Source organism: Haemorhous mexicanus, chromosome Z (assembly GCF_027477595.1).
Source record: "Haemorhous mexicanus isolate bHaeMex1 chromosome Z, bHaeMex1.pri, whole genome shotgun sequence".
Classification (NCBI taxonomy): Eukaryota; Metazoa; Chordata; class Aves; order Passeriformes; family Fringillidae; genus Haemorhous; species Haemorhous mexicanus.
The window spans coordinates 80,758,777-80,770,534 of NC_082381.1; the positions used below are offsets into that span (position 1 = coordinate 80,758,777).

At 55.4% G+C, this 11,758-nt stretch overlaps 1 protein-coding gene across 1 annotated transcript; it reads left to right on the forward strand.

Annotated features, from left to right (window-relative positions):
• Window positions 1-405: 405 nt before the first annotated feature.
• FANCG (FA complementation group G) lies at window positions 406-10,506 on the forward strand. The gene is made up of 14 exons (XM_059874107.1): window positions 406-633; window positions 740-821; window positions 2,295-2,426; window positions 3,217-3,410; window positions 4,006-4,159; window positions 5,293-5,423; window positions 5,784-5,930; window positions 6,690-6,850; window positions 7,079-7,145; window positions 7,654-7,991; window positions 8,144-8,199; window positions 8,777-8,914; window positions 9,808-9,940; window positions 10,220-10,506. The coding sequence occupies exons 1-14, from the start codon at window positions 439-441 to the stop codon at window positions 10,335-10,337; spliced, it is 2,046 nt and encodes a 681-aa protein (XP_059730090.1). The 5' UTR covers window positions 406-438; the 3' UTR covers window positions 10,338-10,506.
• The last annotated feature ends 1,252 nt before the right edge of the window (window positions 10,507-11,758 follow it).

Here is an 11,758-nt window from a genome sequence, read left to right on the forward strand (position 1 = left end):
ATCTCTTCTCTGCAGAAACCAGCAACAGGACCCGAGGAAACGGCCTGCACCTGTGTCAGGGGAGGCTTAGGCTGAACTGGGGTCCAAGACTCTCGGGGTTTAGGAAAAGATTTCTCCAAGAGTGGTCGGGCCCTGGAACAGGCTCCCCATGGTAGGGGTCTCAGCTACAAGCCTCCGTCAGAGTTCAGTAAACGTTTGGACAGCGCACGTGTGTGGTTGTTGTGGGGTCCTGCACGGAGGCAGGGATTGCACTCGCTCACCTGACGAGACCTTTCCAGCTGGGGAATTCGGACTGGTAGCTTCGCCTTGCGCCGAGGTTTGTCCCTCCGCGGCCTCCCCCTTCTCGGCGCGCGCGCCCTCGGCCCCGCGCTTCCCTGTTGCCTTGGTGACGGCCGTTCCCGCCAATCGGCGGCGAAGGCGGAAAAGGCGGCGGCGGCCATGAAGCGGCGGCGCGGGACGGAGCCGGGGCCCGAGCCGGAGCCCGAGCCCGAGCCCGAGCCGGAGCCGGAGCCGGAGCCGGAGCCGGAGCCGGGGCCGGGGCTGGAGCCGGGGCCGGAGCCGGAGCCGGAGCCGGAGCCGGGCTGCCTGCGAGCCTGGGCAGCCCACAGCCGGGCGCTGGTCGAGCGATGGACGGTGCGGCACGTCCTCTTCCTTTCCCTTCCGCCCCCCCTCCCCGAGGCGCGGGGCTGCCGCCGGTGCCGCTCCGCAGCGGGGCCGGCGGTAAGTGCGTCCCTTGCAGACGGCGCGGTGCGGCGGAGAGGCGCGGCAGGCGCGCCGGCAGCTGCGAGACGAGTGCCGGGAGCTGCTCCGGAGCATCCGCGGTGAGTGGCGGCCGCCCTGCCCCGCCTTCACCTCCCGGTGCTGTCCCGGGCCGGAAGCGTGTAGACGTGGAAGCACCGGCTCCCTGACACCTCTGTTTACCGGGAAGCAGCTCCGGTGTCCCGGTGCTGGAAACAAACGTGTGAAGGCGGCGGGGTGAAAGGGTTCCCGCTGCCCAGTGCTGAATGGGGCCTGCAAAGAGTTAGTCACAGAATCCTCAGGGCTGGAAGGAATCTCTGATCACCCAGTCCAACCCCCCCTACCAAGGCAGACCCACCTGCAGCAGGTGACACAGGACAACATCCAGGTGGGGTTTGGATGTTTCCAGAGAGGGAAACTCTACAACTTCCCTGGGCAACTGTTCCAGTGCTCTGCCGCCCTCAGCATAAAGAAGTTCTTCCTCAAGCTGAGGTGGAGGTTCTTGTGCTTTAGTTTATGAACATTGCTCCTCCGGTTTCAGCTATAGTATCCCAGTGCTGGAAACAAGCCGAGGTGAAATGATCTCTGTTGCCCATGCTGGCCTGGGCCAGAAAACGAGTTACTGCCCAGCCCCAGACTCCACCTTAATTTGATGGGCAGAGCTTTGGGGTTTCTGTAAAACAAAAGTGAGACAGCTTTTTCTGTGGGAAATCAGGGAAAAGGCTCTCTGACAAAGGTGTGGTGCAGAGAAAGCCCAACATGAGGCAGTTTGACTTTCAGTTTTCTCAGCTCCCCAATGCAAGAAAGACACAGAACTTCTGGAGAGAGTTCAGCAGAGGGAAATGAGAATAACTAGGGGACTGGAACATCTTTCCTACAAGGAAAGCCTGTGCAATCTGGGCCTGTTCAGTCTGGAGCAGAGGTTACTGAGAGGGGACCTCATTAATGTCTGTCAGTGTCTGCAGTGAGGGCTCAAAGAATGGATCAGGCTCTGCTCAGTGGTGCCAAGCAGCAGGCACGAGGAATGGGCAGAAACTGATGCACAGGAAGTTCCACCTGGACACGAGGAATAACTGGTGACTGCACATAGGAACTAATTTCCCCAAGAGGTTGTGAAGTCTCCCCCACTGGAGATACTCTGTAACCATCTGGATGCAATCCTGTGCTCTAAGATGGCCCTGCTTGAGCAGGGAGATGGGACCAAATGAGCCACTCTGGTCCCTTCCAGCCCTGCTCATTCTGTGATTCTGTGATAAGGAGAGAGACACAGTGTGTAAAGGGTGGATGTGTACTGGAACAGAGTAGGCTCTTCTGGAAGAGCTGAAAGGCCTAACTCCCGAAGGACTGCAGCATTTTGGTAACTGGGGAATGGATGTCTAAAGCAGTGGTGGCACCTGGAGTGGCACTGCAGTTCCCAGGTGGCTAAATCACACCACAATCACTAAAAAATCACTTCTTGCCAAGCCACTTCTCTTGTCGCCAAGCCAGGTGTTGAGCATGGACAGCTGTTTATTCTTAGCCAGCTAAATTTCTCTTTGGATTGGCTGTGCCGACAGGGCTGCCAGCTGCCCTCCCTGCCCTGCCTCTGGAACTCACTGTCCTCTACAACTCCCTGCTTTTCACTGTGGGAGCATCTGACTCTGCCATCAAAGGAGAAGCAGAAGGAATACACCTGGGGCTCCTCAGGGGTAAGGATGTGGTTGTTTGTTTGGGGAGTTCTCAGGGGGAGGAGAGTGTTCTCTGTGCTCCGGAGATACTTGGTGACTGGCTGGAGGTGCAGGAACTGTGAGCAGACATTCCTGGCTCTGCCAGGGAAGGCCAGAGACGGGGGAAACTGTAAGCAGACATGCCTGGCTCCACCTGGAAACTGTGGGCAGGCACCCCTGGCTGTGCTTGGAAAGGCTGGAGATGGGGGAAACTGTAAGCAGACATCCAGGCTCTGCCTGTAAGGGATGGAGGTAGAGTGGCATGTGGCCAGGGACAATGTGCAGCTGCCTGCCTGCTGCTGCCTGCAGGGATGGGCTGGAGGTTTCAAGGGAAACAAGAGTTTTTTATGTATAAGGTGCCAAGTCTCTAGCAAAGTTCTAATGACAGTATATAATTAGTGTTTTCTTTAATTATGGTGTTCTGGCTTCAAAGAAAGCTCACTGAAACAGGCTGCAGTTCAGAGGTGGATCTGCAGTGTTGGCACATGCTTTCCTGAGGGCAAATGACTTCAAGAGGGCTCAGCAGAGCTGGAGTCTAGCTCTGAGTTGTGCTGTGTGTTCCTGAATGTGCTGCTGTCATCTCCTCTCTCTTAGAGCTTGTTTTCCATTCTGCTGAGGCCAGACCAGCCCTGCAACCCCATTCCTTCCATCGCTATGAGGAGCCTGTGCTTGCTTGAGGCTTTCTCTCCCGCTTGCATCCAGGGTGTCTGCTACAGGGCACCAACACATTGTCTCACGGCTCTAGGTCTTTTTGCTTGGGGTTTTTTTTCAGTTCTGGAGGCTTGTGGGGCCTGCGGACAGAATCTTGGCACGGAGGAGCTGTGGGAGAAGGTGCTGCAGGAGGTAACCGTGGAGGAGCTACAGGCACCTCTGCACCGCCTCGGGGCCCTGCAAGCAGCCTGGTGGCTGGCAGCCAGCCAGCTGGGAAGTGTTGCTGGCCTTTTCCAGCTCCTGAGCACTGCTGAGGTAACTGGGCACAGGCAGATTCTGGGAGAGCTGGCATAAATACCATGTTTGTCATAAAACTCACTCTGCAAAATGTTGTTGTGGCACTTGGACAGCTGAACCCATCAGTGCTGCCCAGTCAGCATGACTACTCCTCCCCGTGGCATCCCAGCATAGCCTAATGGCCCTTAGAGTGTTAATGAATCCCAGAATATTCTGCCTGTATGGGCCCTGGACCTCTGTGTGTCAGACAGGAGACTTGGGCAGGCTGGAAGAGGGCTGCAGATGGACTTGCAGACTCTGTAGGGAATAGCAGTGGGATGCAGAACCTTCCCTGCTGATGGGTCCTATCTTTCTGAATGAACTCCAAAGCTGCCTGTTGCATGCCAGGAGGCCCTGGAGGTGCAGCCCATTCTGAGGTGGGGAAGTGCTGACCTGGGCCAGGCAGGAATCACTGCAATAAGGGGGCTGTAGCTGAAGGGAACAGATGGTAGGACATTGCTCCCACTGCAGGGAGAAGTGCTGAGTGGTTTGGTGGGACCTGTTTCTCTGTGCACTTGGACCAGTGTTTCCTGCTTCCCTTCAGCATTCCCTGCTCTCCTTTGTGCCTTCACAGGACCCGGGAAGAGCTCACTGCAGTGTGGGGCAGAACGAGCTCCTCTCCATGATCAAGGCATGGCGGGTTCCTCCTGAGGGGCCCTCCCTGCCCCTTGTACAAAGTGCCAGGGACTTGAAGGAAATCCTCTGCACTGCAGCAACATTCCTGCAAGGTTTGTGGCGGGGCAGGAACTCAGGCCAGCACAGTCTCCTGCTGGTCTGTCCCAGGACCACTTTCCCTGCCCTTATCCTGGTTTCTCTTCCCAAGCAAACTGGCCCTTGGGGTTTTTTGGCCTGTTCCCTTGGAAGTGGGTCTGGGCTGAGCCTCTGAGTCTCAGCCTTTGCATTCCATATGCAAAAAGCTTCCCTGCTGTTCCCTAGCTCATCCTTTCTCTGCCTGTCTGTGGTGTCTGGGCCCTGCAGTGACCTTAAAGCAGAAGGCTGGAAGGGGATTTATGAAGATTTTCCTTTCTTCTGGAACTTGTCTTGTTGCAAACACAAGTTTGTCTGTTCCAATCAGACTATGGTGCTGCAAGAGCCACACAAAGCTGTTGTGAGGCTTTGTAGCCTGGTGTCACAGCAAGCAATGGATGTCTCTGGCTGCTGTGTTCTGTCCTGCCTGTTTTCTCTCCTTTACTGTTTTGACAACCCCTGCTCCGGGGACAGCCAGCATGGCCTCGCTGTTCTTGGGCTCCTACCGGGCCTTCCTGATAGGAGGCAGGGCAGGACCTCTGGCACACAGAGCTGGAGCCAAAATAGTCAAGGGTGGCACCAGCACTTCCAGCAGGGAGGTGGCAGGTATGAGTGTGGTGCTGCTATGTGAGAGCAGCCTCAGAGAGAGCCTGAAAAGAAGACTGAAGAAAAGGCAAATAAGGAGTTGTAATAAATATTAATTAATTGATATCCCAAAGCATCCTGCTGGGAAATGACCCAGATGTGCTGAAAAAATTCTGAAGTTCTGTGTGTACTTCCCTATCTGCACTGCTGTCCTTGTGGATGAATGTGGAGGTGAACCTGCCCCGTACATACCTCTGTCCTTGTTCTGGGCCAAAGGAAGCATCCTGGGCTTGGAAGCTGCTATTTCTGCTGGACATTTCCATCAAGTGGCTTGTTCTCTTGCAAAACCACTCAAGCAAAGATGGCAGCTTGGCACTGTTGGGCTGTTCATCACCCAGTTGTGCCAAGAGGGTTTGGAGGGGATCAGGCAAGTCCCTATGGCTCTGAGAAGAAAAGGGCACTACCCTTGTTTGGGGCCAGGCGGGACATGAAAGTGAGCCACAGAGCCAATATGTTGGGTCTGTCCTAGGGCTGCAGGAGCTGGAGGCTGGGAACTTCCCCACCGCCCTTTCCCTCCTTCAGGAAGCTGCAGGAGGATTCTGCTCCAAGAATATCCTGGCCCAGATCTACACCTGCCTGGGCTGCTGTGCTCAGCGAATGGTAATGACAGCAGAGAGGGGAAAGGCAGCTGTGAGGTGGGGAGGCTCAGGCTGATGTCCACGATGCCTCTCTGTGGTCCAAGGCCTCTCACAGAGGGAAGGCCTTGAGCAGAAATTGCCCTTGTGGCCCCAGCCTCCTTGGACAAGCTGCAAAATCCATGCCAAGATTTTGGCTGATTGCAAAGTGTAGCTGCAGAAAAAGAAGCTCAAAAACCAACCTGAGGAGGGCTGCCTTTGGCTAAATTGCTGCCCTGCTTAGTGAGGATCTCTTGGGGAACCAGAGTGAGAATCTGGAACCTACCAAACAGTAAAGACTTCAGCAGGATGTGCTTTCAACATGCATGTCTTCCCATCCACCTAGGGCAAGCCTCACACAGCCCTTCAGCACCTGAAACAGGCCCTCCAGGTAGATTTCCAGTGCCTTCCTGCCCTGTCCCACGTGGCAGCAGTGTACCATCACCTGGGAGAGACCGATGCAGAGCGGCAGGCCCTGACCCTACTCTATGAGGTTTGTCTGGTTCCTGTAGTTCTGGGATGGGTTTTGCCCAGCAGAGCTTGCACAGAGCTTCCAAAGCAGGCTTCTTTCTTCTCCTGGACTCCTTCCAGGCTCTTTCACCCTGGAAGGAGTCCCCAAAATAGCATGGTGCTGCCTTCGGTAAGTGGGCAGGAAGGAGTCCAGCAAAATTTGAAATTCCTGCTCAGCACCACATTTGGATGTGGCAAGACTGTGGGTACTAGTTCATGTTTGTGGTGGCTTGGGAGGTTATGCTCTCAGGTCAGAAAGTATTCTCTAAGTAAAGAGACTTTTAAGGGCAGATTTTGGCTGCAGTGAGGCAGCCAAAGGAAGGAAGGAAGCTGCATTAGCTGTGTGAACCTGCCTCAGAGAGGTCACGGCAGTAGACCCTGAATTATCTCTTCAGCTGTTTGAAAACTGTCAGATACATACAGAGAGGAGAGGGAACTCTTTCCTTACAAATGGTCTGAGTATGTGGCTGCAATGGGAGATGGTGTTCCAGGCAGCTCAACTAAAAACCTGAGGTGATCTGGGTGATCTTGCAAATCTCCTGGTGGAGATCCGAAGACTGCCTGCCCTTGTGTGATCCTCATGGCTCTTGCTGGAAGCCACTGTGAGAACAATGTAGTTGTGCTTGTGAAGTGCAGCACTTCTGCTTGCCTGGGTGCATCCTCAGATGTCAGACAAAATATTGCAGCTGCCTGAGACTTGACCAGTCTAGTGTTGATCATCTTTTCTGTTCCTGTTTCACAGGCTCTGGGAAAAAGCCCTCCAGGAGCTGCTTCCTCTAGTCCCTGTTTCATAATGCGAACAGAGCTGCTTGTCCACACACCAGTACTCACTTCTCTCCTTCGCCATGGCCACCCCTCTGAAGTGAAGTACCTTCTGGCACAGCGGTGTCTCCAGGATGGGAGGTAACCATGCCTCTGATCTGCTTGCAACATGCTGCTTGTTTGGGCTCTCCAGTTTTTTTGTGCTCCTGGAAATGGTCCAGTTCAGTGCTGCTGTTGTAGGCCTGCTCAAAGCATGGAGATTGAGAACAGGGCAATTGTGGTGCAGCGGGAGGGACTGTGGGCTGGCAATCCAGGTTTCACCTGGCTGATGACACTTCTCCTTCCACCGCATGTCCTGTTCTGTTGCAGGGTGGGTGATGCAGTGGAACATTACCTGGATTTTCTGTCTCTCCTTCAGGAGGGGCTGCAGCAGCAAGTAGGTATCCTGGTAAAGAGCTCCCTTGGTGAGTTGGAGGATGAGGGTTGGAGGGATCCAAACCCAGTCCCAAGGGCTGGGCTGAGGCATCAGCCCTGGACTCCAGGCTTCAGAGTCTAGTTTGAGATGTGAAGGAAATGAGGTAAGGGCTGATGTAAAGGAAATGAAGTGGGGGCTAGCACTCCCGACCTGTGGAATGTCTGCCTTTGGATTCACACCAGAGAGCACTCACCACTGCTGTCTGGAAAGACAGCTTCCCCTTCCCGTGGGGAATAGATATCAGCCTGATTTTGGATGTCCTTCACTCCAGAGTAGAGACTTGATGTCTTGACTCTGCTGAGCTGTGAGTGCCTCCCATCTTCTTCCTGCTCCACCAGGCTCCAGGGACTGTGGGAGAGGGCTTGAGCTTTGCTGGGCAGCAGCTCCACGTTCCCAGTATGAAGAGAGTCATGCTGCTTGGCAGAGAACTCTGCAGTTCTGCAGCACTGATGTCACTTTTGCTCCCCAGGTGCCCCTGGATGGTAGCTCAGTTCTGCCCAGGATCCCAGAGGTGTTCCTGGAAGCGGCATCTGCCTTGGAGCAGGTTGGGAGGCACCAGGATGCCATAACTGTGTGTGAGGAGGTCATCAGCCGGACAACTGACCTCATTCCACGGGTGTTACGAGTGGAGGAGAGGCTGGAGCAGCTGGACTCCTCATTGCCAGGGGCAGAACTGGCAGGTGGACTCCTGTCCCAGAAGAAGGAGAGCCTGTGCTGCCTTGCCTGGAGAGCAGCTGGATACCTTCACCAGGGCTGGGCATGGGCCAAGCTGGGCAAGAGCAAGGAAGCTGTAACACAGTTCAGCAGGTGATAAAGCCTTGCCGGGAGAAGGGGCCTCCCCAGCAGGCAGCAATGGATGGTGGGGCCAAGGCAGGACACAGCACTGGGGCTGCCCTGACAACTTGGCACTCCTGAGAGCCCAGGATTGGCTCCAAAGCTCCTCTGACCTCCACCCACAGGTGCCTCAGTGATCTCCTGCGTGTCCAGTTTCATGGGTCTGGTGCCAAAAGCACAGGTAGGACACCACAGAAGTGTGGGGCCTTGACTGGGTTAGGATCTGTGTGCTTGGCAACAGCAGGTACAGGGGCAAGGTGGTGAGCACAGCACCCCTCTGGCAAGAGGCACTTGTCCCAGGGTGCAAAGCTCTCGGCCATGCTGAAGCCTCTGAAGAGACTGGCTGATTTTTTTGGAGCAGAATTTGGCCTTGACTCTGCCTCCTTCACTGCCTAGGTGGCAGTTAAAGGGGCTGTGAACTGGATAGCTTTTCCAATACAGGTTTTTGGGAAAATATACAAGCCAGTGGTGCAGAGGGACAGCCAAAGGCCAGGCTGCTGCTGAGGTCACTTTTCACCACAGCCATGTAACATTCTTGGCTCTTGACATTCTTCACTCTCCCTCTCTGCTGCCTCCCAACCTCTTCCAGCCCGGCAGAGAGGCTGAGCTTTGCCATCTGTCTCCAGAGCTGGAGGATGAGCAGCCCAAGTAAATGCTTGCCCTGTCCTGACTGCTAACCTGGCTCAGCCTGCTGGGAACAGGGGAGAGAACATCTGGAGGATGCTGTCTTCAGGTGTGTGTGTGTCTTCCTGTGCCAGAGAACCTCCAGCCAGAAGTGGAGGTGCTCCAGAAGATCAGGTTGCTCTCTCTCATTGGGCGAGGTATGCAGTTCCTGGAACTGGGGAGGAACAAAGAAGCCCTGTTGGATTTCCAGTACAGTTTGCAGATCTCACCAGGTAACAGGCTCATTTTGGTGAGGAACACAAGGGATTTCCACAAATTTGTCCTGGGCTGCTTTGCTGTATTCAGCAGGAAGTTCTTATGCTTTATACCACATTTATTCAGGTGTCAAGGAACAACAGTAGGGCCACTAGCAATGTTACATACTAGAGATACTTCTGTGGGGCCTGGTCAGCTCACTGCCATGGAGAAACAGACCAAAACTATTGTCAGAGGGATTAATCAGTATACCTGTGCCCTCTGATAGATTGGAAATTTCCTGCCTCAACCCCAGCTTGGCAGCAGCAGGTACAGTGGCAAGGTGGTGGGCACAGCATCACTCTGACAAGAGGCAGTTGTCCCAGGGTACAGCCAACTTTCTTGCAGACAGGTCTGCTTTCCCAGAACAGAGGAGTGGAGCTGTGCTTCACCTGAGGAAGCAGCATGTCCATGCCTGCCAGTACAGAGGCCTGCAAAGGGAGCATTCCTGTCTTGAGCTCAGCCAAGGCACAGCTAGTGCTGCTGACATGGCTGCTCTCTCCTGTTGAGTGCTCTGACATGCTGAAGAGGTGTGAGCTTCACCAGGATCTGTCAGACCTGCTGGTCCCAGTTCTGCCCGTGGCTGCTCCTTCTGGGGGTGCGGACATGCCTGCAAGGAGAAGCCCAGTCTGTGTCCAAAGATGTGTGGCAGGCTGTGCCCCAGGGCTGATGCCATCTGCCAGCCCTGGGGTTAATTAGAGCCTGTGACACAGCCAGGACAGCCTCCTCCCCATTACACCACCTCTCCTTACACTCATTGACCTCTTCTGGCTTCTGAGCTTCTTTTGTAATGCCCTGAAACCCACAGCAGTGCTGACGACCTCCTCTGCTCCTCCTCTGCTAAGGGCTGATCCTTCTTCCTGTCTTGCAGGTGACCCAGCTGCTGCCTCCTACCTGGTGCAGGCCTTGTGGAAGCTGAACCGGAAGCAGGAGGCAGCTGCTCAGTGGCAGAAATTCTTCCAGAGCTCCCCTGGAGAGAATGGGCAGCAGCAAGGGCAGGGAAGGTGTGTAGAGGGGTTGGTGATATCTCAGCAGTGCAAACTGCTGAGTCTGTCAGGCCATGAGGGCCGTTTAGGTGTCTGAGGAGCTTCCCCTGGTGACTGCTCTGAGAGGCCACAGGCTGTGGGTCTGCTGGGACTCCCTGGGGCACAGAAGAGCTAATATGGAGCCAAATGGGGAGGGCAGAGCTGCAGGTAGAGCGAGGGGCCTGCAGATCAAATGTCTTAGGGCACGGCAAAGGAATGCTGCAGTCCTCGCTGCTGCCATGTTTCCTTCTCTTTCAGGCCCCTCCCTTTGTACCTGGTTTCATGTCAGGAGCAGGCAGTGTTCCCTCACAGTGAACCTCTTGCCAGAAGCATACAGGATTACCTCGGGGCAGCAGCCCAGGACACCCCAAGCTGACCTGGTCATGCCCCCCCATACCCATCTGCTGAGGTCTCCCTGCACTTGGCTGGCACAGGGCCTTTAAGAACTCCTTCAAGACTCAGAATTACTCTGTGATGAAGCTGGATTCCCAAAGGACTGTAACAGAATAGATTTCCTTTTTTAATAAAAAACTCAGCTCTGTTTACCTTTGGGTTTTTCCGTGCTCCTTTTCCAGAGCGAAATGTTGCAGTCATGGCCTTGACACTGCCTCCAGCTACTGCGAGCCCATGGGCTGTGTGCCCTGGATGTGTGAGAGATCAAGGGCAGACATACCTTCATTCCCTGCACCCTGTGCATGGTGGGGCTGGCTCTGCACTCGGGCTCCAGGGAGCTGGTGGTCTGTCCTGTCTGTGCTTTGTGTACTGGCTTTTGCTCGGTTGCTGTGCTTTGAGCCCAGAGAAGTGGTGCTGTCTGAGGTACGCAGCTCGAAGGTCTGAATTTCACAGTGCCGCACTAGCAGCAGAGTCCAGACCCATACCTGCGTGTCCCCTGTAGCCCTGAGGGTCTGTGCCAATGCCACAGCTCTAGGCCCCTCATCCTCAGGGGTGAAGGAGCACATGTCCCTGCCCTGTGTCTGGTGGAGCTTTTTTAGGATGAGGAATGTCCCCTGACCCCATTACCCAAGCCTTTGGAAAGCCTTGCCTCGCACAAGAGGGAAGGAGTGCTTGGGAGCTGCAAGGCCAAGGAGTGAAAGGGCATGACAGAACTCTACAATACAGGAGCTGCTGCAGCCTCCTGTGAACATTGGAGGGACAGAGAGGGACTTTGGGTGGGCTCTGACCTGCAATTCCCTCAGAAAAACACCTTGGCTTATCCTGGGCTGCATCCAGAGCCCTGTGGGCAGCAGGGCAGGGAGGGGATTCTGCCCCTCTGCTCTGCTCTGCTGAGACCCACCTGGAGCACTGCATCCAGCTCTGGGCTCCCAGCACGGGAGGTACAGGGACCTGCTGGAGCGAGCCCAGAGGAGGCCACCAGGATGATCAGAGGGATGGAGCACCTCTGCTGTGACTGAGAGAGCTGGGATTGTTCAGCCTGGAAAAGGCCCCAGGATTACCATGCTTTCAAGGGGCCCAAACAGCGCTGGAGAGGTACTTTTTGACAATGACATAAAGCAACTGGATGAGGGATGAGGGTTTCAAAGTAACAGAGGACACGGTTAGAAGCGGTATTAGAAGAAATTTTTCCCTGTTGGGATGCTGAGGCCCCGCACAAGCTGCCCACAGAAGCTGTGGCTGCCCCTGGCTCGCTGGGAACGTTCGAGGGGGGGGCTGGATGGGGCTCTGAGCGGCGTGGCCTGGCGGTCGGTGCCGGTGCCGGTGCCGGTGCCGGTGCCGGTGCCAGTGGCAGGGCGGGCCCTGCCCCTCCGCGAGGCCGCGACCATTCCCTAACCACGGGCA